The sequence below is a fragment of the Alligator mississippiensis genome, chromosome 3 (assembly GCF_030867095.1).
Source record: "Alligator mississippiensis isolate rAllMis1 chromosome 3, rAllMis1, whole genome shotgun sequence".
Lineage (NCBI taxonomy): Eukaryota > Metazoa > Chordata > Crocodylia > Alligatoridae > Alligator > Alligator mississippiensis.
Window position 1 is genome coordinate 226,768,129 of NC_081826.1, and position 27,809 is coordinate 226,795,937.

At 47.4% G+C, this 27,809-nt stretch overlaps 1 protein-coding gene across 1 annotated transcript in view; it reads left to right on the top strand.

Annotated features, from left to right (window-relative positions):
- Window positions 1–3,319: 3,319 nt before the first annotated feature.
- The window catches only part of MCC (MCC regulator of WNT signaling pathway), a 370,732-nt gene continuing 346,242 nt past the window's right edge, over window positions 3,320–27,809 (top strand). Inside the window, exon 1 of the mRNA XM_014600959.3 lies at window positions 3,320–3,489. Coding sequence (XP_014456445.1) covers window positions 3,350–3,489 — 140 coding nt within the window. The 5' untranslated portion in view covers window positions 3,320–3,349. The remainder of the gene's footprint in view (window positions 3,490–27,809) is intronic.

A 27,809-nucleotide genomic window follows, 5' to 3' on the forward strand; every position in this document is an offset into this window, starting at 1 on the left:
AATAAGGTTAGTACCTGTAATAACAGGTACTAACCTTAACGTGCCATAATTATGGTGCATTAATGCGCATGTAGACGTGCCCACTGAAAAGGAAAGAGTAGCTAAAGTCAAGGAGATAAATGGAAAACAGGCTAAAATACAACATGTGTTCACTAAAGGTAGAACCAGACTAACCTAGTATCTGTCTTTGATAAGATAACTAATTCTCTGGGCAAAGTAAATATCTATTAGTAAATCAGTAAAACACTTGATATGGTTTCACATGAAAAATTAGTTAAAACAGAAAAGATAGGGATTAATAAATAGAAGAACTGTAAATTGAGTAGAGCGATGACAGCAGCTAGTGTTGATAGGAAAAGTACCAGTCTGGAGGGGGAATATTAGCAGTGTTTCTCAGGAACTGATTTTAGGAGTGATCCTTTTGAATATTTTCATTAATGACACTGGCACAAAAAGCAGACATATGTTGACGTGAATGTGCCAAGGACACGAAATTGAGATGCATCACCAATGCAGAGGAGGATCAGAACATCATGCAGGAAGAATTGGACTTTGGAAACTGGAGTAATTGAATTTAATTCAGTTTCTATAGTTTCTTATTAATCTGCAAGTTTAATAAGAATTTTTGCAATAAACAGGGAGCTGTGTTTACTAGTCAATCACAAGATGGCCATCACTCACAAATGTGATGTAGCTGTGCAGAAGGCAAATGAGATATGAAGATGGATCAGGCATAGTATTTTCAATAGACAGAAGGAACTATTAAAAAAATATGAAATAACTGTACAAGGCACAGTTGAGCTGTTATATCTGGAATGCTCCATGTAATTCTAGTTACCTGCATTCCAGAAAGATTCAGACTGGAACAGATAAACAGAAGAACTGTTAGGATGATCAGGAGAATGGAGGACCTGTCAGATAAGGATAGACTAAGAGAGGATTAAGCTGCACAATTACTTGGTTAAATTGGAAGAATAGTCTGAAATAGACAAATGACTGGGTAAGCTGCAGTACTGCAGAAAAGGAGTTGGGGTTCCACAGGATCATGAACTGAATATGAAGCAACAAAAAAACCTAATAGCATAATGAGATAAATGTCTTAATAGGATTGTCATAGGCTGGTCATAGGAAGTGATTCTTTCTCCTTTCTTCAGCACTGATGAGACCTCACCAGTGTCCGACTTTGGGCAGTGCACATTGGGAAACTGGAATCGGAGAGTCCATAAAACAGCATTAAAAATGATTTGTGCTCTAGAAAATGTGAAACCTGAAGACAGGTTGGAAGAACTAGGATTCTGTAGTCTATGAAGGAGAAAATGGAGGAGGGAATTTGAACACACAACTAAAAAAAAAAATCTTAAAATACAAAAAGCATTATTAAAAAGGAGGCTGGCAACCAGCTGGCCTCTGGGTGGGAAAGGCACAGGACAAGAAATACTGTGTTCAAAGTGCAGCTAGGAAGGGTTAGATCCTAGGACAGGGGTGGGCAAAATGTGGCCCAGGGGCCAGATGCAGCCTGCCAGGCCATTCTATCCGGCCCGTGGGGCCCCTAAAAAATTTAAAAAAATAATATTTATCTGCCCTGGGCACTGTGTCATGTGGCCCTTGATGGCTTGCCAAAACTCAGTAAGCAGCCCTCTGCCCAAAATAATTTCCCGCCCCGTCCTAGGAAGACTGTTCTGCCTGCAGAGGTGGTTTTAAGCACTGGACCAGATTCCCTAGCAAGGTTGTGGTATCTCAGTTCCTGGGGATTTTTGAAGCTTTGCTCAGACAGACCTTTGCCTGGATGGTTTAGACAGGGGCATAGACTGCATGACCTCCTGAAGTTCCTTTACCTGTGGCAGGTTAGGGTGTTAAGTCTATGGTATGTCAGGGTTGAGGGGAGTCTTATGTAGCATTTAGATGAGGGTTCTGTGGGATGGTTTGGATAGGGCTTATCCTGCCTCAGATTGAGGGCTGGGTTAGCTGACCTCTGCAGCGCAGACAGAAGTTACAGAAGTTGCTATGTTTGAAATGCCTGACTCTGACATCATCACACTATAACAAGGACATGGGCAAGCTTGAGAGTCCAAAGAAGAGCCACCCGTATGAGCAGAGTCATACGAGGAAAGGCTGAGGGACCTGAGACTCTTCACCTGAAGAAAAGAGGGCTGAGAGGGGACCTGGTAGCAGCTTACCACTACACTAGGGGAGTACATCAAGGGAGCAACTGTTCACCAGGGCACCAGAGGAGAAAACCAGGAGCAATGGGCACGAATTCCTGGAAGATTGATTCAGGCTGAACATTAGGAAAAACTTCAGTCGAGGTGTCCAGATTGTAGAATAAGCTCCCTCCAGAGGTGGTACAGTCACATACCCTGGAAATCATGGGTGACTGGTGCTTCCGGAGTCTGGGGGGACACTAGATTGCCAACAAGGGAGAAGGAGGGAGGGGGGGGTCCCTCAGCAGCTAATTGCTGAGCCAGTGGCAAAACCAGAAGCGCACTTCTGGTTTTGTGGTTAGGGCTTCCAGGTGGTGCGCTGCCAATCTCAGGGGGTGCATGTGCATCCCCTATGTGTCGCCAATGCTAGAAATGTTCAAGAGGAGACTAGACAGTCACTTTGCTGGGGCCGCCTGACCCCATTATCTTTCCTGCTTGGTGCAGGGGGCTGGACCCGATGATCTTCCAAGGCCCCTTCCGGCCTCACGATCCATGAAACCATGAGGTCCAGTGCAGCTTCTCTGCAGAGGCCAGTGATTCCAGCCCTACGTTACAGCCACAACATTAAAAAGAATTCATCAACAATTGTAGAGACACAGACAAGAGATACTAGCCTGACTACACTGCAGCTGCATCAGTATAAATGAGGGCTCAGACGTTTGCTCCACTGTCCATTTTGGAAGCGGTGTGCAGCCGTGCACGTGTGTGGTCAGTGCTGTAGCCCGCTGTCTGCGGTGAGATCGGGTGAGAAGTGTCACTTCTGTGTGCGCCGCCCGCGGCCCCGTCCAGCCCGCTTCCCAGCCGGGCACAACGGGGCCGCGGTTTCCTTCTAGAAACCGGAGCGGGGGAGACACCGGGCTGGGCCAGGAGAAACGGGTCTAAACCGGCCGGGAAGGGTTTCGGGGCCCCCCTTGCAGGGGCAGCGACACGGGGTCCCCGGCGGGCGGTCACTTGTTGGCGCCCCGCAGGGGTGCGGCGGTTGAACGCCCCTTGCCCGGGGCGCTGCTCAGGGCCCCGCCCCCAGGCGGGCGGAGGGGGCGGTGCTGAGCTGAGCTGAGCTGGCGCCGGGCCCCCCCGCACTGTGGCGCCTCGCGCCGGGCGAGGACCCCCCCCGCCCCTCCCTCCCCGCCCACCCCAGAGCCGCGCGCATGATGGCGGCGGCGGCGGCCGCGAGCGCCAGCAGCGCCGCGAGCAGCAGCAGCAGCGACACGTCCAGCACGGGCGAGGAGGAGCGGATGCGGCGCCTCTTCCAGACCTGCGACGGCGACGGCGACGGCTACATCAGCAGGTCGGCGGCGCGCGCGGCCGGAGCCTGGGCCGCGGGGTCCTCCCCCTCCCCGGCCCTCCTCCCCTCCCCCTCCTCCCCCAGAGGAGCCGCTCAACTTTCGGGCAAGTTTCTCGGGCAGCGGCGGCTGGCCCCGGGCACCCGCCGCCCCCCCGCGCCGCTCCGGGACCTCCCGGCCGGGCGTGCGCCCGTGTGCGTCGGGCTCGGGCGAGTGTGTGCATCGTGTGTGTGCATCGTGCTGGGGCGAGTGTGTGCATGTGTGTGTACATCGTCCTGGGGCGTGTATGCGTGCATGTATGCATCGTTCTAGGGCATGTATGTATGCGTGTACACATTGTGTATGCGTGCACATGTGTACTGTGCTGGGGCAAGTGTATGTGTGCGTGTGTGCATCATCCTGGGGCGAGTGCATGTGTGCATCGTGTTGGGGAGAGTGATTGAGTGTGTGTATTGTCCTGGGGCGAGTGCATGTGTGCATCGTGTTGGGGTGAATGTGTGCATGCGTGTGTGCATCGTCCTAGGGCATGTATGACTGTGTGTGTGCATCATGCTGGTGTGTGTGCACAGGTGCTAGTGTGCATGGTCCTGGGGGGGGTGTGCATGAATGTTCATCGTGCTGGGGGGGGGGGGTGCATCGTGCCAGGATCCATGTGTATGGTCTTGCGAGGGTATGCTCGAGTGTGTGCTCATTGTACTGGTGCATGTGTATGCATGTATTATCTGGGGTGGGGTGTGTTGTGCATGCGTGTGTGAATGCATCGTGCCGAGCAGTGTGCGTTGCACAGTACTGGCATGTGCATGCGCATGCATCGTGCTGGAGTCCAGGCGTGTGTGTGTGGATTGCGCTGGGGGTGGACAGGTGCGTGTACAAAGTGCGCTGGAGGAGAGGAGGTTCCAGCCCGTCCCTGTCTCCAGAGAATGAGACCAGCCCCCGGCTCCAGGCACGGGCCAGCCCCAAGCCCACATGGCCCGGTCCAGAAGACAGTGTCTGCTGGGCGCAGAGCCTCCTGCCCGCTCCTTCAGGGGAGCAGGGAGTAGCTGCGGGTGCCCGCCCTGGAGCCCTTGCACACAGGAGGTGCGGGCACAGCTGCTGCCTGGGGGCAGCCCAGTTCTTACAGCCTGGCAGCAACTTTGGTTCAGCAGCAGAGGGCCCAGGCAGCACTGACTTTCATCCCCCTCCCACCACGTCCATGAGGCCTCCCAGCACCCAGCCTGTGCCATCAGATCCTGTCCTGTTCAGGCTAAGGCAGGAGAAGATCAGCCCAAAATGAGTTGTTCAAAGGAAAGGGGGTCCCATGGGCCGTGCCCATCACAGCGGCTGCACCCTTGGAAAGCAGGGCTGGAAGGGGCCTCATGAGGGCACCTAGCTCAGCCTTCTGTTCAAGGCAGGAGCCGCCCTGAGGGAGCCGGTTCAGCAGAGTGTCTTGAAAACTTCCAAGGATGCAGCCTTCATGATTTCTCTAGGTAGCTGGTTCCAGTGCTTGAGCACCTGGGCAGTCAGAAAGTTCCTCCTAATCTCCAACCTGAATTTCCCCTGATGAGGCTTGAGGCCATTGCTCCTAGTCTTGCCCCCTACAGCCACAGAGAAAAGCCCATCTCCATCCTCTCTTTAATCAACCTGTAGATATTTGAAGGCATCAAATCCCACCTCAGTCTTCTCTAGGCTAACTAACCCTTGTTCTTTCAGCGTTTCCTCACTAGCATGAGCAACAGGCTTCATGCTGCATGGGTGTTGCATGCATCTGACCCCATCCCTTCACCCCACCTTCCCCACGCACTTCATGCCTGGGTGCCCCAGCATCACCCTCAGCTATTCAGGCCATTGGCTTCCCCAGGACTGTGGGCTGTGCCATGCCATGCTGCACCACACTGCCCCCCTTGCACAAGAGCAGGGGCAGGGGCATGGAAACCAGAGGAGGCAGGAGGAGCCTGGAGACCCCCAATCCCACAAGGTTGCACATGGCCTGCAGGCTCCCAGTTGGACAGCCCTATTCTAAGATGATACTTCCATTGGTCTGCCAGTGCATGCATTTTTGGTTGACAAGTTTCTTTGGGTAAATCTGATACTTTTATTAGACCAGCTAAAATAGTCAGAAAAATTCTTCTTTGCAAGCTTTTGGGTACAGGCACCCTCCTTGTCTTTTTGGTTGTCTTGCGTTATACCCTGTCCCTGCAACTGTGTGGATCTGTAGTTGGATTCCTGTATTCGCCCAAGATCAGGCTCTGGATTGCGGTGTGTGATGTTAAACTCTTCTCAGTAAGGTTGGGTTTTAACTGCATCTTCTAGAGCAACAAGTTGAAAAGAAGTAACCTACTACTAGATGTTTATATGCCTGCAGTAAATGATAATTTTTTAAGCGGGAGAGGGTTGGTGGCGGGTGGGTTTCTGTAAAGGCTGCTTGATTTTGTAACGTTAAAAACTTGGGATTTTCTGAGGCACTGGGAATTCACAGCTCCAAATTAATTCAGCGGGAACTTCAGGTGCACTGCACTTCTGAAGAGTGGGATCTAAGTGAGGGAAGGTTGTTAGTGTTGCATACTTTGACACCGGAGAATGCGAGTGTACACACAGGCCGTGAGAGCTCTGGTACCCACTTCAGTCCTTTTTAAATGAGGGTGCCTTCAAGGGGCTCAAACACTCTGATTCAGTAAAAAATGGAACTTTATGCATAAAGGCTAGTTTTAAAGGAGGCAGTTGGTTTGTTGTTGTGTGTTCCCTAATGGACAGACCTTGGGTTTTGGATTGTTTTTTTTTAACCAGAGGGATAGTTTGTCAGTAGTGGCCATCAGTTGGAAACTCTAAGAATATACACCTTCATACCACTGTATAAAGATGACATTTCCCCTTTAATTTGTATAAACTATTGATCAAAATTCTTGTCTGAAACCCTCAACTGCTTGTTTACTATATATTTTGCCTGATCTTGGTATGCTTTCTGATCTGTACCTGTGCTTTTTTATTTATTTGTTTTTTCTGCTGTGTGCACAAATTGAAATGGGTTTAATAATGTAGTTAGTGTGCGTGAAACTTGCTAATAGTATTTATGTAGACAGGGTAGAGGACACTACTACCAAAGCACATTGTCGTATTTTAAATTATTTTTTCCTGCATGCCCTTTATTGATGCTTCCAATTTGCACATTGTGCATTACCATGATGGCCTGTTCTAATTCTCACTTGAGCTATCCTGGAAAAGCTATGACTCCAAGATCTGGCCTAGGGGAGGAACAAAATGATGTAACTCCTGAAAAAGTGGTTGAAGTTCAAGAAAGAGGTATTGTATCTTCTCTTAAATTTTTTAGGAGGTGATGAATCTTTTACAAGACATTCTTGCCATCATATAGAGCCATCGGTGGGGGGGGTGGTGTTTGTTTTGTTATTGCAGGGAGGAGGTGTTTTTGTCATCTGTTAAATTTTAATCTTGGGTGGAGTATAGAATCTGTACTGCACTGATTTTCCTTGGCTACTCATCTTGGAAATTGAGTGCATCCCTCTCTTTGTGCTGCTTACTCTGATTTTTTTTTCTCTGTATAACACACTTTATGGCAAACTGTATACAGGAGTAGACTTGCCCAGCTGTTCTAAAATATTTTCATAGTGTAAGCCATTTTAGTAGAGAGATTGTCTGATAGTGAATGAGAAAATACCCATTTCACATTATCCCTGTGACAAGTAGAATAGTTCTTTGCACTGAAAAATATAGGCGTGTGTTTGGGCATGTAAGTACATCTTGTAATATAAACATATTTTTTTCTTTTTTGGAAACTTATCACACAGTTTACTTCTACTTTTCATTTTATCTCATTCTCCTGTGCAGGCTCTTACTCCTGCTGTTTCTTTTTCATGTTGTCCAAGCACTTGGACTTTTTTCCATCTGCTCTTCCAGAGATGCTACTCAGCTTTCTAGTTCTCTTGCCCTGCCTCCCTGGGCTTCCCTTTGGTCCCAGCAGGTAAGCTCTGTCCAAGCTAAGGTGATTACTTCATGTTTATAGTTCTTTTTACAGGCCCACAGTTGCAGCTTTGCTCTAAAGAGCCTGTATAAGTAGCTGGAAACAAAGAGAAGCCAGCACCATATAACCAGCCAACACTTTTTGTGGGCTACCAGCAAGTGTTCTGTGAGTCACGTATGGTTACAGACTTGTGTTAACCTTTCTTTATTTGAACATCTTATCTTTTCAGAAATTTAAATGCATTCAGTGTAATAGAAATTGAATTCTCCCCCCCACCCCCATTTTGCAGCTGTTTTCTAGTAAAACAGTTTAAAATATACATACCATTTATTTTCTGCTTGCAGCACTGTACTTTTAGTTCAGTGGTTCTCAACCTTTTTAGATGCAAGTCATTCCTTGTTTGGCTACAAGCACATTTGTTTTCTGAATTGAGCAGTACCCCATTTCAAAAACAAATTTATTTATTACAGTGTTTACTTTCTTGCAGAACAGCCAGGCAGCAGGGGAAGGTCTGAGATTGCACTTGCCTCTTCACAATGGAGGCACTCTTAAAAAGATCTCAACCCTGGTTGAGAATCACCGATTTAGTCTTTCCTTTGCTACCTTAAAGCCCCAGTAGGCTGTTCTTAAGGTTTCTTATTCATTTTAGCACCCCTTTTAAATTGTAGAGGTCTTGTGGGAAAATAAATCTGTATTTTTGTAGTAAAGGGAAGCATTTTCCCATTGTGCACATTTTATTTAGTATAAATCACCTGGGGAGATGAGCTATTTGCATACGTAATTAAGTTATATGGAGTCTCAGCTGTGGCAACTCTTTGTTGTGAACTAAACTGTAAACCTATTTAAATAATAGCTGGGAAGTAGAGGCACATATGGAGAGAAAGGGCACCTCCTGAGAGAACCATGAATTTTCGCTCTCTGAATAGATGAGGTGACATTCTGAAATGATAAAGACATAATTGTTAAGTACGTACTGCTGATGACTGTAAGAAAGAAATTAAAAAGCAGAAGAAAATTTTAGATGTGCATCTCCCTGATGAGTTAAATTTTTCAGCAACCTGGATGCTTTTTATCTTTAAGTGGCAGTGTTTAGCAAATCAAAAATTATAAAGCAGTGCTGTAACTTCAATTCAACCAGTGCATATCAAAATGCCCCTGCTTCTATTGTAGTCATTTGTCTGCTGTTTCAATATCTGACAAGTGCTTAGCTTCGTTTAGAGAGCTGAGCAATAGTAGTAAGTCACTTTGCAAATAGCATTTGAGCAGCCAGTTTTCAGGACCAGTCCCAGATGTTTTCCTGATAGCCCTCATTGAGAACAGGATTCAGTTTTCACAGGTTTTCATCTGAAGACTTCGCTTTTGTGCTGTTAGCTAGGTTGTTTTTTATTAAAAATGAGCTGTTAATTGAAAAGTATGTAATAGTTTATTTCATTTTGGTTTGTTTTATTTTTGAGAAGCGTGAAAAAAATACATATCAGATGCCATTGTTAATTAAATATCTATTCAGCAACACAGAGTCAAATCACTGGTGAAGACACCTGCTGTCTTTTGTTTCTTTTATAAGGTCAACATATGTGGCCCTGGTAACTAAATGAGGAAAAGGAGAACATGGTTCAGTTTTCACAGGTGGTGGAGTAGATTGATGTCTTCTTTTGAAACTTGCTTGCCATGTAGCTTTGTTATGGCTAGAACCTACTAATGTTCCATTTAAGCTCATAATGAGTTTCACAGCACTATAATTGTTACTAAATGCTTTACCAGATACTTCTATTGAAGAAATTCATGCCTTAAATATCTGTTTCCTGGTGTGTGCTCCAGCAGATATAACTTCACTTAACCGCCCCCCCCCAAATAAACATAACTTAGTGAGTTGACAGCAGTATAAAAATAAATGTTATCGGTTCATGTTACAAAATGTGTGCTGGTTTTATAATTTTAATATTAATGTTTTTTATTTTAATATTAACGGTTTAATATTAATGTTTAATTTAAATATTAATGTTTTAAATTTTAATATTAATGTTTTAAATATGGCTAAGAAATATTCTTTAGGATTAGGAAACAGTGAGGAAAAATGAGCACTGAAAGCACAGGGAAAACTTTCATTTTTATGTTCAGAATGGCACAGTAAAGTTAGATCCTGGAGAGGTTATTCACAGATTTCTTTATGAATTCACCGATATTCTTTATTAATTCAGTGATATGTCATTATTCATCATTTGTTAAACTGCAAAACCTTGGCAAACTCGGAGAGGCAGGGTGATTTAGAAAACCTGCTGATTTGGTAACAAGTTAGTACAGCCTATTAAAAACACATGCTGAAAGATTGCTTCCTTTGTTGGTCACACTCAGAAAGAGTTGCCTTAGGAAACTTGTCTGACTTGTCATGTTACATGAATGGAGTTATTGGTATATAGCCCTGAGAATATGCACAGATTCTGTAATTGCAAACTGACACTTCCATGTTTAACAGGCTACAGTAGTCCTGCTCCTCCAGCTTGTTTTGCCCCCTGAGAGTCCTGTGGGATTTGTGAGCTGTGCAGAGTCTGTGGCTATTTAAAAAATAAATCCTAGTTTAGAAGGACTTGATGAAATTTTTAGGAAAAAATACTTTACCTTAAAATCTGTGTCCTAATATTCCGATGTCTGTGGTTTACCGAAGCTTTAGGTACATATTTATAGCCTTAATTATAGCGGTGATAATATTTTAAATTATGGAATAAAAAATTTGAAGTCGATGGGAATTTTGTAACTGATGTCAGTGAAACTAGGTTTTAGTCTTTTAATGTTCTTTACTCATTTCTTTTAGACAGTGGAGCAAACCTGGCTTGAAACAGTGCACTAGACATCCGTTGGCTGGAAGACCAAACCTGCTTACCTGAAGTAGAAGTGAAATTTGAGTGTGTGTAAGAGATCGAATGATATAAAAAAACCCAGTCTTGTACTCACTACTGTGGGAAAGGTTTAATGCTGGGCTTTCTGCTACAGCATTGATTCTAAGGCATGGCTGTCCAACATCTGGGTGGTGGAGGGCTGCATACCCTGTGGGTTGCAGACCCCAGACCACATCCTGCACAGACCACATACTGTAGGGGGAGCATCTGGGTCTCCCCCTCTGCTGTGCAGGCAGCCCACTCCCCCTGCTCATCATGTGCAGCCTGGCTCTGTCCCTACCTCCCCAGCTGTGCATAGAGCCCTGGGCAGACCTTTCCCTGGTCCCCTCTCAACATGCTGCTCTGTCCCAGGAGTAGGGTAGGAAGCCTAAGCTGGAAGACAGGGGCAGCCCAAAGCTCTCAGCAGCCATAGCAGCTGGAGGAATGGAAGGAGCAGTGGCCAGGAGGGAGCCCATTGGCCATATATTAACCCAGCATGTTAACTTCCTGTTGAACAGTCCTTTTCTAAGGGACTCTGTTGTTTAATAACCCAGCTAGTTGGTACTTTCAAACTTGACTTTCCTTTAGTTGGTGAAAGGAATAGTAAGGTGTTTCCCTAGTTCAAAACCTCCAGTTCTTTGTGAATGGGAAAGATGTCCATCACTCTACTTCCGGGCCCTTGGAGCCATTATTTGTGACTGCCATTGACAGTTTTGTCCAATCTCCATCAGCAGGTAAATTTTTTAGCACGTGTTCAGGGGGCCTTGCCGGTGGGAAAAGCTTGTAGCAAAGAGTCAGTTTCTGGATGAATTCTGGCTGGTCATAGGACTTCTCTCTAATTCTGCCACCTTACATTTCATCCTCAGCCATTTTCTCTATTTCAGTTCAGTTGGTTATCCTTTGACATTCAATCTAGAGTATCATTTCTGTTCTGATGACAAAATTTCCATTTTTTGCCGGTTTTGGCCCTTGCTTTACTTTATAGCTAAGATCACACATTGCATTTATCCCGGGACCGGTTGTACTTGTATTTGTCCTGGAATAGAAAAGTCATGGGATTGGCATGTGCACACATCCCCCTCCCAATTGGAGGTTTAGTGAGCAGCTGAATCATCTGCCACTTCTGTGTCATTGGGTTAATGATACAGTCCTGGGACAACCAGCCACTCAGAAATGCTTTGTGATGTCCCTGGTCAAAATGTTAGCACATCTCATCCTGTGAACTTCTTTAGGGTTTGGCCAGGGACAATGGTCATGGATAGCTGAACAATTGCACTTTAGCTCGGGAGAAAATAGTTTCCCCCAGGACAAATGTGACATATGCTTGTAGCCTATGAGAGACTGAGTTTCCACAGATTGTTTCTCTTTCCATAACTTTACTTCCATTACTGAAATCCTACTTGGTAAGTACCATAAGATACCATCTGTCACCCTCTCAAGAAGTGTATCCAGCATTTTATAAATGGGCACATGGGAGCAAAGATCGGTGCTGTAAGGTGGCTGCAAGTCCCGCACCCAGCCCTCTCCCCACCCTACTCCTGCCAACTCCAGTGGGCAGACTGCACCTCAGAGCAGGAGTCAGGGACTTTTTTAAGTCCCCAAAGTGGATAAGTCTCTAAAGCTTGTAAGAATTGCACACAAAGCAGGGGTGTGCAGTCCCCCCCCACCTTTCCCCTCCCTGCCCAGAGGCACATCTCTTCCATACCCCTTCTCCCCCTCTGCTGCCGCCACTGTCTCCGTTGTCCTACGGGCGAGGGGAGCTCCTGTCCTGCTCTAGCCAAGCCTGGCAGGGACTGAGTTCAGACCAGGACAGCACCAGGTGGGTGGCTTGCTCTTGGGCTGGCAGGAAATGCCCAAGGGGACCAGGCAGGGAGCAGGAACTCACCCACCCACTGCTGCAGCAACTGTCCTGACCTGAGCACAGCCCCTGCTAGTGCAGCTGAAGTGGGACAGGAGCTCCCCTTGCCCTCAAGATAACTCTCGGGCAGTAGCAGGAAGAGGAAGGGAGAGGGCAAGTTATTTTCTTCAGGGACTTCTGGGGGGTAGTCCCTGGCTAAGCCCCTACTGCGTGGTCAGAAAGGGGGGTGCGGCTGTGCCACTGCATCCCCTCTGAATGTGCCCGTGCTCTCATCTCTTCCATGCATGTTTTACATTCACTAATACTGTGAGAAAACCCTAAAGCTCTCTGTTGGCTCTTGTGTTTTTGCTAGTTAGTCTTGGTAGTTTGCCTGGGATGGCTTTTTTTTTTGTTTAATATTGCCTCCACACTTCTGTTTCTTAATCCTATTTACTTCTATTCATCTTCTCTCAGCTTCACTTCAATAATTCCTTTTATGCTTTCTCATGTTCTTGATCTCTTTGCTTCTGTTGTTTATATTTGGTGGTCCTTTTGACCCCTACTGTTTTCCACAGGGTTTTTTTGGAGTAGAATATAGGGAGCATGAAGATGAATTGTTCCTTTCTTTATCTTAAATAACTGAAACAGTAAAATGTGTGTGTTTTGTGTTGTTATATACTATATCATACATACATACATATATATAGCTGTTGAAATGTGCCTCAAATATTCTGCTTGACACATGAGCAGAAATGCCTGTTAAAGCATAAAACTACAACCTGGATAAAATGTAATGTGGTAAATTCATTTCTGTGAATCCTTATGGACTTCATCTAGGGGTAAATTTGGCAGTTGGGATGTATCTATTTTAAGTGCATGAGATTCAAATTTGTGCTCCATCTATTAGAATAGTATATTGAGTTGATATCCAATTATAGTTCTTGGCAGATAATTAATTAACCCATGTGTTTATAGCCCCTGGAAAAATGCGTAAGTATTTATTTATTACTGTAGTCTGGATTGCTTGCTGCTCTTCATGTGTATTTCTATATTTCTTAGATTTCATAGATTTCATAGACATTAGGGCTGGAAGGGACCTTGGAAGATCATCGAGTCCAGCCCCCTGCCCAAAGGGCAGGAAGTCAGCTGGGGTCATAGGATCCCAGCAAGATAAGCATCCAGTTTGCTCTTGAAGGTGTTCAATGTAGGCGCTTGAACCACCTCCGGTGGCAGGCTGTTCCAGACCTTGGGGGCTCGGACAGTAAAGAAATTCTTCCTTATGTCCAGCCTGAAATGGTCTTGTAGTAGTTTATGACCGTTCAACCTAGTCGTCATCCCTTGGGGCGCTCTGGTGAACAAACGTTCCCCCAGATACTGGTGGTCACCCCTGATAAACTTATAGGTGGCCATCAGATCACCCCTGAGCCTGCGCTTTTCCAGGCTAAAGAGCCCCAGGGCTCTCAGCCTGTCATCGTAGGGTCTGCTTCCCTGACCTCTGATCATGCGCGTGGCTCTTCTCTGGACTCTCTCAAGCTTCTCCACATCCTTTTTGAATTGTGGAGCCCAAAACTGGACGCAGTACTCCAGCTGCGGCCTCACCAAGGCCGAGTACAAGGGGATAATGACGTCCCGGGATTTGCTTGAGAAGCATCTATGGATGCAAGCCAGTGTTTTGGTCGCTTTGCTAGCCGCAGCGTTGCATTGCAGGCTCATGTTCATCTTGTGGTCAATGATGACCCCAAGTCTCTTTCTTCCATAGTGCTAACCAGCATAGCACTGCCGAGCCTATAAGGATGCTGTGGGTTTTTCTTCCCAAGGTGGAGAACCTTGCATTTATCGGCGTTGAACACCATCAGATTCTCGTCCGCCCACTTGCTGAGCCTGTCCAGGTCATCCTGGATCGCCCCACTGTCTTCTGGTGTGGATGCTTTGCCCCAAAGTTTGGTGTCATTGGCGAACTTGGCCAGTCCGCTTCTGACTCCAGTGTCCACATCATTAATGAAGATGTTGAACAATATGGGTCCAAGGACAGAGCCTTGGGGGACCCCACTGGTCACAGGACACCATGATGAGTGACTTCCATCAATTACTACCCTCTGGGTCCGACCACGGAGCCAATTTTCCAGCCAGTGGATCGTGGTGGACCCAAGGCAACAATTGGCCAGTTTCACCAAGAGGTGATCATGGGATCGAAGGCTTTTTTGAAGTCAAGATATATGACATCAATCTCTTCTCCCTTGTCCAGGTGATAGGTCACCTGGTTGTAGAAGGAAATGAGATTGGTCAAACAAGACCTACCTGCAACAAACCCGTGCTGACTATCCCTTAAGATGTTGGCGTCGGCCAGTCCATTAAGGATGGCCTCTTTAATAAACTTTTCTAAGATCTTCTCCAGGATAGAAGTCAGGCTGATGGGCCTATAGTTATCCGGATCCACTTTCCTCCCTTTCTTGAAGATAGGCACCACATTGGCCTTCTTCCAGTCTTCGGGCACTACACCAGAGCGCCAAGAGTTTTCAAAGATCCGCGCTAGAGGCTGGGCTATGATGCTTGCCAGCTCCTTGAGCACCCTGGGGTGAAGATTGTCAGGGCCAGCTGACTTGAAGGTATCCAGCTTCTCAAGATGTTCCTTCATGAAGTCAGCATTAATGGAGGGCAGGGGATCACCCTCACCCGGACTTCCCTGTCCCGTACCGGGCATGGGCGTCCCATGGGACTGATGAAAGACTGACGCAAAGTACCCATTTAATAGGTCGGCTTTTTCAGCAGGGGTCCAATGTTGCCCCTGCTTTTCCTCCAGGTCCCCACATATCTGAAAAAGGACTCATTAATGAGTCTGAAATTGATCTACCTATAGGAGATTCAATTTCATAAAGAAATTTCTGTGGGTAAATGAAGTAGTGTCATGAAATTTAAACTCAGAACTCTTCTGTTTAAAATAGTTTTAATGAACTGCTGGGGTTTGTCCTCTAACTCTAAAAATTGGAGAATTTTTAAATAAAATAATCTTCTGAGTATTTTCAAAAAAGATAATTCTTGTGTTGAACCTAAAATATTTAATTCTTTGATGACAAAGAAGGGCCAAGATCTGAACTGATTCTGTTGCTCTGTTTAAGTTAACACAAAATTTTACCCAGGAGGAATTTCTTGCTTGCGTGCTCGGTTACTAGAGATGGGCTGTGAAAAGCCGAGGCTGTATCAGCTTCTGTTCTATGATAGAACACAGAAAAGGATTAGAATTTAATAAAAACAAGTAGAAGTACCATTTGTTCTTTTTAAATATGATCTCAAAGGTTTTCTTTATAAAAAAACAAACAAACAAAAAACGTATTTTTTCTTTATTAGAAGTATCAGCTCCTGGAGAACAATAGCAGGGTCCTCAGAAGGCAGCTGGAGAAGGCAGTCTTGTATATTCAGAAGGCAGTCTTGCATACTTTGCAAGACTGCAACCTGCACAAAAGAAGAACTTTGGGTTCAAACAAAAGTGACAGTTTTCACCTGATCTTGCCCCAGAAAGCAGCCTACAGTTGTGACCAAACAAGTGCATGGCTGCAGACTGCTTTAAAATGGCCCTATCCCATGAAAATCTGAACCCTCATTGTACAAGGGTTCAGATGAGCATGCTCCAAAATGAAGTTCATTCTCCAGCTTCTGTCTGTGGAGCTCCCAGCCTGTCACTGTTTTCAGAATGCGAGGGGGAAAGGAAGTGGAGGGAGTTTGGTTTGGGGGTTTTTCAGCCGGTGCTGGATGGTGGGGCAGGTATATTGGAGCCCCCTTGAGGCTCCCTCTACTCCCTTTCCCTCCTCCCGTTCTGAAAACAGCATCTGTGCTGGGAATGGGGTAGTGGCCTTGCTACGGAGACTGGGCTGCAGGCTTGCAGCAAGCAACTAGAATCCCCAGCTCCTGGACCCAACAGCAAACTTCTGTTGGATCCGAGGGATCGTTGCAACTCATAGTGCTTCTGAGTTGCAACAAGGAGTTGCTCTTCTGTCTGCACCCACTTTTGTGAAGCCCATGTGACAGCTCAACTCAGGATTCTCCAGGAACCTTGGCAGGGTTCTTCATCAAAGAGAAGGAACAGAGGATCAAATATTTTTAAATAAATGTAAAAGTTGGCTGGACATCATAAAAGGGCGCTAAAGGGAAAATCCCAAAACTTGTCTTTTTGTTCTGCAGCTTATTTAAAAAAAAAATAGTTAAAGAATCTACTATCATTGGATTTCTGACCTTATTGAAGTCAGTGGCAAAACTTTCATTGGTCTTAAAGGTGCTAAGATTTTATTTCATGTTTTAGTCCTCCAGTATTGATAACAGGTAAAATGTTGTAAATCTTCCAGATGACTAAACCCAAGTCCCACTTGATAGTCAATGGATAATCACTAGGCTTTAAGTCATTTGAGTGTATTTGAATGTCTGTGTGGTAAAAGAGCCTTTTGAAATATTTACTTGTTGAAACAAAAATGGCTCCAAGGTTTCTACAGCGGACTAACGACCTATCAGTTTTACTACACTCTGGGTGTGTCTACATGAGATGCTTTACTGCGCAGCAGACTAATTTGCTGCACAGTAAAGCATCACCACTACATGAGCGCAGTAATTGGGGTGCAGTCAATTAATTTACTATGCTGCCAAATAGTCCTGTCAGATACAAGTGGTATCTGGCAGTGCAGTAAATTACTGTGCTTAAACATACATGTAGATTGGGATTAGTTTACTTGGGCTCAGATTGAACTGGATTATATTCAGTCACATTAACTGCATGTGCAGACACACCTTTTGTTTACAGAAGCAAGCCAAATTAATTTTTTGGTGCGAAGTTCTTTGTCTCTAAGCAACCTATAGTAGGTTTGAACAGGAATTGTATCCAGGCCTTTAGGAATGCAGTAAAGAGCTGCCGCCTGCACCGCCGCCACCCCCCCCCAACCAGGATAATAAAGTTTCTTCCTCAAGTTGTCATGCTATGTAGTGTGTTCCAGGATGATTAATTAATATATTAGGATAAAATAAATCTTCAGTATTAATAAGAACAGTGAAGTAAGCTGACTCTTACACTGACAAAAATGAGACCTGTATTTCACCACTTGTGCTTACTTGTGCAGTGCTGTCACTTGTAACCACAAGTAAAGCTGTGGAGTAGAAATGACTCAGGTAGATATGTTGTGTTTGTAAATTTATTCCCCCTTCCTCAATTTTTTACCTTTATCCAACCTATTTGTGTATTTAAGTAGGTATCTTTTGCTGCTCCTACTTGTTGGAATCCTACCAGGAGATATTTGAAAAAGGCAACTGGGTCCCCTTTTTGTGCAAAGACTAAATGAATCACCAGTACAGAAATTGCAAACTCTCTTGGTCTTTTGTATGAACATTGGTTCCTTGTGTTAAGTCTCTATATAAAACTCAATCCCAAACTCAAAACAAAGAGAAAGTTTGAACCATCTATCCTCTAGAATGTAATAGACTGTGTCAAAATCTTGGTTAATAACTCTGAGACTTCAGTATATTTTGTTTTATTAAATGTACAGTTGCCTTTTTAAAACACTTGGAATATTGTTATTTAAAATAAAATGATGCAAAATATTTCAGTATTACAAGAATGCAGCATTAGAGAAGATCTTGTACACTTGTAAAACTGTTGTAATTGAACCAGCTTAATATCCTCTTATCAGATCACAATTTTCAGTGATAATTGGGCTGACTAGAGAAGTTTCATAGATTTCATAGACATTAGGGCTGGAAGGGACCTCGGAAGATCATCGAGTCCAGCCCCCCGCCCAAAGGGCAGGACGTCAGCTGGGGTCATAGGATCCCAGCAAGATAAGCATCCAGTTTCATCTTGAAGGTGTTCAATGAAGGCGCTTGAACAACCTCCGGCGGCAGGCTGTTCCAGACCTTGGGGGCTCGGACAGTAAAGAAATTCTTCCTTATGTCCAGCCTGAAACAATCTTGTAGTAGTTTGTGACCATTCGTCCTCGTCATCCCTTGGGGCGCTCTGGTGAACAAACGTTCCCCTAGATACTGGTGATCACCCCTGATAAACTTGTAGGTGGCCATCAGATCACCCTTGAGCCTGCGCTTTTCCAGGCTAAAGAGCCCCAGGGCTCTCAGCCTGTCATCGTAGGGTCTGCTTCCCTGACCCCTGATCATGCGCGTGGCTCTTCTCTGGACTCTCTCAAGCTTCTCCACATCCTTTTTGAATTGTGGAGCCCAAAACTGGACGCAGTATTCCAGCTGCGGCCTCACTAAGGCCGAGTACAGGGGGAGAATGACGTCCCGGGATTTGCTTGAGAAGCATCTATGGATGCAAGCCAGTGTTTTGGTCGCTTTACTAGCCGCAGCATCGCATTGCAGGCTCATGTTCATCTTGTGGTCAGTGATGACCCCCAAGTCTCTTTCTTCCGTAGTGCTAACCAACATAGCACTGCCGAGCCTATAAGGATGCTGCGAGTTTTTTTTCCCAAGGTGGAGAACCTTGCATTTATCGGCGTTGAACACCATCAGATTCTCATCCGCCCACTTGCTGAGCCTGTTCAGGTCAGCCTGGATCACCCGCCTGTCTTCTGGCGTGGATGCTTTGCCCCAAAGTTTGGTGTCATCGGCGAACTTGGCCAGTCCGCTTCTGACTCCAGTGTCCACATCGTTAATGAAGATGTTGAACAGTATGGGTCCAAGGACAGAGCCCTGGGGGACCCCACTGGTCACAGGACACCACGATGAGTGACTTCCATCAATTACTACCCTCTGGGTCCGACCCCGGAGCCAATTTTCCAGCCAGTGGATCGTGGGGGACCCAAGGCGACAATTGGCCAGTTTCTCCAAGAGACGATCATGGGACACCAGATCGAAGGCTTTTTTGAAGTCAAGATATATGACATCAATCTCATCTCCCTTGTCCAGGTGATAGGTCACCTGGTCGTAGAAGGAAATGAGATTGGTCAAGCAAGACCTACCCGCAACAAACCCGTGCTGGCTATCCCTTAAGATGTTGGCGTCGGCCAGTCCATTAAGGATGGCCTCCTTAATAAACTTTTCTAAGATCTTCCCCGGGATAGAAGTCAGGCTGATGGGCCTATAGTTAGCCGGACCCACTTTCCTCCCTTTCTTGAAGATAGGCACCACATTGGCCTTCTTCCAGTCTTCGGGCACTACACCAGAGCGCCAAGAGTTTTCAAAGATCCGCGCTAGAGGCTGGACTATGATGCTCGCCAGCTCCTTGAGCACCCTGGGGTGAAGATTGTCAGGGCCAGCTGACTTGAAGGTATCCAGCTTCTCAAGATGTTCCTTCACAAAGTCAGCATTAATGGAGGGCAGGGGATCACCCTCACCCGGACTTCCCGGCCCTGTAGCAGGCACAGGCGTCCCATGGGGCTGATGAAAGACCGACACAAAGCACCTATTTAATAGGTTGGCTTTTTCCTGGGCGTCAGTTGTCAGTTGCCCTATCTGGTTCAGCAGGGGTCCAACGTTGCCCCTGCTTTTCCTCCGGCTCCCCACATATCTGAAAAAGGACTTTTTATTGTCCTTGATGCTCAAAGCTAGCTGGAGTTCAGTTGCAGCCTTGGCTTTCCTGGTCTGCTCCCTACAGGACCGGACCAGTGCAGAATAATCCTCCTTGGAGGTGACTCCCATCCTCCATCCTTTGTAGGCCTTTCTTTTTAGCCTCAGGAGGTCTGCTAGGTCCCTGGAGAGCCAGGGGGGCTGCTGTGCCCTCTTGCTGCCTTTCCTCCGAGATGGAATAGACTTAGTTTGTGCATTGAGGATCGCTCCCTTGAGGAGCAACCACTCTTCTTGAACTCCCCTCTCCCTGCGGTCACAGTCCCTTAGGGCCTCACTGACAAGCCTCCTGAGCTTGTCAAAGTCGGCTTTCCTGAAGTCAAGGACTTGCGTGTTGCTGACCGACTTGCCAGCTTTTCGGCGGATGGTGAAGGTGATCAGCTCGTGGTCGCTGTCACCCAGCTTCCCATCGATCACTAGGTCGCCGACTAGGTCCTCCCCAGTAGCCAGCACCAGGTCGAGCAGCGCTTTGCCTCTCGTTGGCCCATAGACTTCTTGAGTCAGGTAGAGGTCATCCGCGCACGAGAGGAAGCTCTGCGACCGCTCAGGTTTTGCTGTGCGATCCTCCCACGAGATGTCTGGGTAATTGAAGTCACCCATGACAACCATGGTCCTGGAGCAAGCTGCCTCAGCCAGTTCCTGGGCAAACTCCTGGTCTAGCTCAGGACTTTGGGTGGGAGGTCTGTAATAGACTCCCACCATCGTGTCCTCTGTGCCGTGTTCCCCACGGATTTTAACCCAGAGGGTCTCCAGCCGTCCACCCTGGTCGCCAATATCGGCTTGCAGGGACGCGTAGCTTTCCTTAACATAGAGAGCTACACCCCCGCCCCTTTTCTGTACACGATCCCTCCTGTACAGGGTATAGCCATCTATCCCCGTGGTCCAGTCATGGGTGGAGTCCCACCAGGTCTCCGTGATCCCTATGACATTGTAATTGTTTGCACTGAGCAGGAGGATGAGCTCCTCCTGCTTATTCCCCAAGCTCCTGGCATTTGTGTACAGGCAGGCAAGCGCCCCCTGGGGGGCTCCTTCCTTGCCCACAGATTTTACCAGGGCTGGGGCTGGGGCGGGCTCCCTTGAGTGCCGTGATCCGCTGGCTTTGCAAGGATTGTTCAGCGGGCCAGCAGTGGCGGTAGTCCCCCCGTCCCCCAGCGGGCTTAGTTTAAAGCCCGGTGGAGCAGGTCAGCCAGTCTGGCTGAGAAGAGCCTCCTCCCTAGGGGAGAGAGGTGGAGACCATCTCTTCCCAGCAGCTCGCTGCCTCTCTTGCCAAAGAGCGGGCTGTGGTCACGAAAGCCAAAGCCTTCCTGACGACACCAGCGCTGCAGTCTTTGGTTGACCACATAGATCCTCCTGTCCCTTCTCAGCCCATAGCCTGAGACTGGGAGGATCGACGAGAACACCACCTGTGCCCCCAGACCCTTAAGCCCCGCTCCCAAATCCCTGTAGCGCCTCATGACCTGGCTAGGAGTGCTCCGAGCCGTGTCATTGGTGCCCACATGAATAAGGAGCATGGGATAGCGGTCTGTGGGTTTGAGGAGCTTGGGGATCCTCTCTGCAATGTCCCGGATGCGGGCCCCTGGGAAGCAGCAGACTTGCCGGGCTAAGGGGTCAGGGTGGCAGATTGGCCCCTCCGTCCCCCTCAGGAGGGAATCTCCCACAACAAACACCTTACGTTTTGTCTTGGGGAGAGCAGGGGCGGGAGTTGCAGTTGGTCCCATGTTGCCTGTGGGGGCCGGCAACTCAGCAGGCTCTGCTGGGGCAGCAAGAGGTGCATACCTGTTGCTCAGTTGTGGCGGGGGTGGGGCCTTGGTGCAGCGGGCCTTAGGGCCCTTGACCACCTTGGTCCATGCCCCTGGCTGGACACAGCAGGAGGTCCCAGAGTCCTCCTCTGGCCTGGAGGGAGACTGTGATCTACCCTCTGCCTCCCGGGGGAGAAGGGCCTGGCAGTAGGAGTCTATCTCCTGCTCACAGTCCCTGATGGCACGCAGTCTGTGGACTGTGGCCTGGAGCTCCTCCAGCTGGCGTGCCAGAGACCCCAAAAGGGAGCAGACCCCGCAAGGGGAGGTCGCCATGCTCCCAGGCTCCAGAGCCTGAAAAAGGGACAGGCAGCCCCCGCAGCCGAGAGCCAGGGGCTCCGTCTGCGTGGAGCCCGGAACCATGGGTTCCATCTGGGTGGCCGTCTCTGAGGTGCCAGAGGGGGGGGCCACGGAGCCCGAGGGGACCCTCAGGGTGCGGCGCGTGCCCATCCGTGTCATGCCTCTGGGAGGCTGGTTACAGCTGGGACTGTCTACCCTGGGGGGTGCGCAGGCAGGGTCTGGCGCCCTCCCGCGCGAACTCCGCGCTAACTCACGCGCCGGCAGAGAAGCGCGCCTGTTTGTGCAGCCTGTTCGCGTGGCTCCGGTCGCGTGGCTCCCTGGGGGGCTGGGCCAAGTAGGGGCCTGGGCGGGGCTTGACCCGGCCCGGCTCCACTCAGCTGCCGCCTCCCACACACACACTAAGGGGTTAGCCCCTTCTCTCCACGGGCCCCGCTTACCCCGGCTGCGCTGGGGGTCAGCGGTGGGCTCCGCGGCTGCTGGAGGGTTTCTGGGGGGCTTCGGGGGAGCGGGGGCGCAGCGAGCTTTCACCCGCGCGTCTCTCGCCGCTCCCGCGTCTAACTGAACTTATTGTTCAATTATTGTCCTCTCATTGAACAGAGGGTCTAATTGATTGGGTCAGAGAGAAAGAGCAGTGGAACATTTATATTGATATAAGCCTACTCTATAATTTTAAAATCATTCTGCCCTCTGAAATCAGCCCAAGTGTACACTTGGGTCTCTCTTTATGCGAATGCATTTTGTGCAAATTCACTTACATGCAACATCCTTATTTATACCAGAAATTCACTTTGTGTGATAAAAATCTAATCTTTTGCGAAGTTGGCCAGCAATGAGCTCCCTGCGGGCTGGCAGAGTTCTAGCCTGCAGGGAGCTGGGAGGAAGCAGAAGGAAGGCGGGGAGACACGGGATGCCACATGCATATACAGTACATACACGTGGCCCCAAGTAGCCTTGAGGGTAGCTCCAGTAGGAAAGTGGGGCGGGGGGGAAGAGGGGGATTGAGACCTCTGTAGGGAGGAAGATGGGCAGGGCTGGGGTGGCTGTCCAGCCTGGGGGTGCTTGGGGCCTGGGGCTGAAGTGTGCAGCTGCAGGGCCTCAGTGGGGAGCAGGATGGAGCCTCTGGTGTCTCGTCAGGGGAGGGTGGGACAGCTCCCCGCTGCCACGCACACTTCCAAGGGGAAGGGATGGAGGCATGGGCACAATGGGCCCTGGCCCTGATCCTGGGCCCAGCTTGGCTCCTCTCTCTGCCTGGTCCCAGTGCCCTACACCCTGCTGCTGTGGCCATACACCTCCTGTGGCACAGGGCTGCACCCCTCAAAGAGCAGCAGGCACAGGAGGCATGTCCCCAGGGTAGCACAGGATGAAAAGCTGCCATTCCCTGCCGCCCTGCTTCCCTGCCCTAGGTGCCTCTCCAGCCCAGCAGGCGTGACCTGGCACGGCTGGGAACAGCAGGGCAGTGTGGAGCTCATTGCTGCATCAGGTCATGCCCACTGGGTTGTGGAGGCTCAGGGGCAGGGAACAGTGGGGCCACACGGAGAAGGTACCTTGCTCACGTTGCACTCCCTTGGCGACATGCTCACTGCATGGGCTGCTGCTTGCAGCACAGGGCGAGCACCTGATGGAGAGGCACCCAAGGAAGGAGAGCAGGGCAGAGGCAGGAGCGGTGAGCAGTCGGTGTTCCCTGCCACCGAGCTTCCCTCCCCCGGGTGCCTCTCCAGCCCACCCCACGCTGCCCTGGTGACGCACGCCCTGCGCATGCTGCTGCTTGCAGCGCAGAGCTCACAGCCTCTCCGTGCAGCAGTTACTGTACTGCATGATGATTACTGTTTGAATTTGTCATTGTGTCGGGGAGTAGTAGAGTGAGGCTGGTACGTATCCCTATTAATGACATGTAATAACGGATTTTTTAGAATGCACCCTCGCATAAAGAGAGACCCCAATGTACAGGTTTTGCAAAAGGATTTAAGCAAGCTTGTAGAAGGAATCTTTCTTCCCTAACTCCACTGTGGTACAGTCACTTTGTTTTTCAAGTGCTGCTTTTGTTGATTCCTCTTGAGACAACTGAGCTGATTTGGTGGCATCTACCATCTGCACTCAGCAGCTAGTCAGTCTTAAACACTGTAGGTAGTGATTAAAAAAATATTTCATTTGGTATGTATTGCAGCAGCTGAGTTAGAGACTGGAGGCTGAGGTATGGAAAATCCTTAGGGGATTGAGACAGTCACATTTATGAGCACGTTATAGTTTGTGATGGACTTAATCACCGTTATGATTGAAGTCCATCTTACTTTTTCATGGGAGGATTCTCTTGTTGTTTTAGGCTTTGCAGAAGCTTGGAAGGTGCAGGGCTGGAAATCTCAGCAGTGAAAAAAACTCCAGTTCTATGTCTGAAAATGTATCCACATGGATGGCATATTTTAAAGGCATACATTTCTGAGACCTTGTAAGGGTTAAGTGTAGGGGGAAAGAAAAGACTTAAATCTTTGAAGTTGAAACTGAACATGTGGGTACCAAAATTTACCAGGATAAAACAGCAGCCAACATTCATGTGTTTTTAGTGCTTTCCATTCTACACAATGATTTGAGATTTCTTTCTTCCTTTTTTTTTTAACAAATTGGCCCCTTCTGGTAACATTGACAGTCTGCTGGAGAGTTTCATACCTCAGTGATTGCCTCTAAATTGACACTGAAATCCCACCAAATGCACAACCTGCACACTCATGTTTAACATACCTTTGGTCAAGTGCTCCTGCTTTATAGGACATACTGCTGTTTGGTGGAAATGTAGAGCTTAGTGTTCTGCGGTGCTACCATGATAGAAATGGATTTTCCACAGTGAATTTAATTATAAATATATGGGCAGTGAAGCTTTGCTATATGCTTGATATGAACTTGACAACTACCTTCCAAGATTTCTAGGAGAAAATTGTCTGTCTGAGCAAAACCAAAACTTGGGACATTTTTTTTTGCCTCCATATTTAGCATTATGGGAACAGCTACAGTTCCCAAGAAGCTGAGGAAGTTTGATCTCTTCCCCTTTAATCCTGTTTAGTTCCTAGAGATGTTTTGAAATACTCCACAGTGTTCATTCTGGAGCAGTGACAGGAGCTGTAGGCTCGGTATGTACAGAGCAATGCAATTAATAGTGTTAGATAGTTCATATCTTCATACAGAGAAGATACAAAGAACAGTGTTAGAGTGCTCATATCTGAGTGCAGTGAAGAACTGCAATCCATACAAAACAGGATGTCTAGCTGATGCCCTGTACATTTTTCGTTTAAGTGCTGTCTAGCTTCCTTCTTTCTGGGACTTACTTCAGTCAACTACTCTACACAGAGCTTTAAAATAAAAATGATACCGTTTTTCATATAGCTTTTGTTAGAGCATGTTAACTGGGAAAAGGAATAGGGTAGTGATATGGGGAAGACAGACAGGGGAGGATCAAAAGAAAAGGCTAAAAAGAGCCATATGCTGTCTTTGCAATGGGAAAAATAATCCTTTTGTCAAACGTTATATTTGATGTGCACACCAAGAATGAATGTTTATTAGAACTCTGTATATTTTGAAGTATGTTTGGTGGAGTAATACATAGTCGAGAGAGGATATTTGAATTGGCATTTACAGAGCCCTTAATATTTTCAAATGAGTTATCCATCTATTTCTTGTATAAACATCAGGTTGTCACTGAAGACTCTAATGTGACATTTTTGTTTGAGCCATTTATGTTTTAAGGTTAGGAAATATCTGCATTTTATGCAAACTATTCTCTTCTTTTTTTCTCAATACTGGTGATCTGAGAAAAGTGACTTAATAAATCATGAGCTTGTTATCCTGAGGTTTTTAATTTCATTCCAGTGGTCTTAATATCCATACAGATTGTAAAGTGAAAACTTAAGCAAATAATCTGCCTCTTGAGAACACAATTAAAAATACCTCTTTCAGACCTCTGTTCCTTTTGAATGAAACTTTGCTGAAACAATCAGTTCCCTTCCTGTTGCTCACATCACTTCATAGTTTCATCGGTTTTAGGGGCTGGAAGGGACCTTACAGATCATTAGGTCTTATTTTAATTAATTTTTTAGCAAGGTACTTACTAACAATGCTGGAAAACTAAGATTGTATGATATTTGCTTTAATGTGAGAGCTAAATTATAAAATGTAAAGCTGGTTCGCAGATGACAACTTTGTTCCAGAAGGTGGAGAATACAACCAGGGGATCATCTATCTTGGATCTTGTCCTGGGAAGAATTGATGGAGGATGTGAAGGTGATTGACGCTCACAATATGATAGAATTCTAGATTCTGAGACAGGGAAGGCCTGAGATCAGCAAAATTAGGACACTAGGTTTCAAAAAGGTAGATTTCATCCAACTCCAGGAGCTAATAGGTATGGTGTCATGGGAAGATAGACTGAAGGACAAAGGTGCCCAAGAGGGCTGGGAGCTCCTGAGGGGCACAGTATTGGAAGCCTAACAAGAAACTGTCCTGACAAGATGGAAGCAGAAAAAGAATGGCAAGAGACAAATGTGGCTTCAGAAGGAGCTTCTAAAATGCCTCAGATGGAGAAGGAAAACATACAGGCAATGGAAGAATGGGCAAGTCACCCAGGAAGCATACCAGGTAATAGCCAGAACCTGCAGGGATGAAATCGGGAAGGCAGAGATAGAGAATGAGCTGCACCTGGCAAAAGAGGTTAAGGACAAGAAGAAGAAGAGGTTCTATAAGTCTTTTGGACAGAAAAGAAAGACCAAGGAAGCTGTGAGCCCTCTGTTAACAAGCCAAGGGGAACTCTTAACCAAAGATGCAAAGAAGGTAGAGCTACTCAACTGCTACTTTGCTTCAATCTTCACCAAAAAAATTAAGCTACAGCCAGACACCTAATAGGAATTTTCTGGATACAGAAGGGGGCAAGCTGAGGGAGGAGATAGCAAAAGAGTCAGTCATGGAGGTTTTGTTGGGTCTGAATGAATTCAGATCAGCAGGGCCGGATGAGCTTTGTCCCAGCATCCTGAAGGAACCAGCAGAGGTGATATTGGAGCCCTTGGCAATGATTTTCATGGAATTGTGGGAGATTGATTTTACTAGTGTTCAAGGGAGTTCATTTACATATGCGAAAACAGATGAGAAATATGCAGTATAGTGAAACATGCTTAATATCACTTCAGAGAGATTAAGCGGGTTTGACTTTGTAAATTAACCAATACAGTAGCTTCCTCTTTACAAATAGCATAAACAGTCAAAGTATGTACTTACACTAAAGTAATTACTAATATTTTTCCTTACCCTAGAGGACAGCAAGACATGAAGCTGCTTGTTAGAGTTGCGTTTCTCGATGCTATTTTTTGGAGGGTCTGCATGTCTTTCAGCAGTTTATCATAGAACACAGTACAATCCAGATTAAAGTTAACTCACACAGACATATAATATAACGCTCATGGTGGGGCATTCAGGCATGATTTTTCAGGAGACCATACACCATTCATTATTGCAAGGAGATGTTCAACAGGAGCTGTGGTGTCTGGCAAACTAGGGGTGCACTGATAGATTTTTTTGGGCCAATGGCCAATTATTAACCAGCCATATCAGTCAGTACTGACCTGGTTGCTAATATGCAGCCCAGCAGCATGGAGAGCAGTGTCTAGCTGGTAAGTCTGTTGTGGGGGAAGATTGAGGCTCCTGCGGTGAGGGAGAGAGTGGGGCTGGGGCAAGGGCAGGTGCAGGCAGTGCCCAGCTGGGGCAGGTCAGGGTGCAGGACAGAGCTGGCAGCTCATCCGGGAGGGGGGGGGGGGGGCAGTGGCAGCAGCTCCTGCCACTGCATGCGCCTCCAGGGGAGGCATGGGGGGCATGTGCCCCACCAGATCTGTGCATAGGGCAAGGTTGGGCTGCCTGTTGCATGCTCGGGGCTGGGGCTGCTCCAGCCTCTTCCTGGCAGTTGCACTCAGTCTGGGCAGGGCAGGCAGCGGTGGCACTGGGGGTGGGAAGGGCTACAGTGAAATTTGGGGTGGCTCTAGTGCCC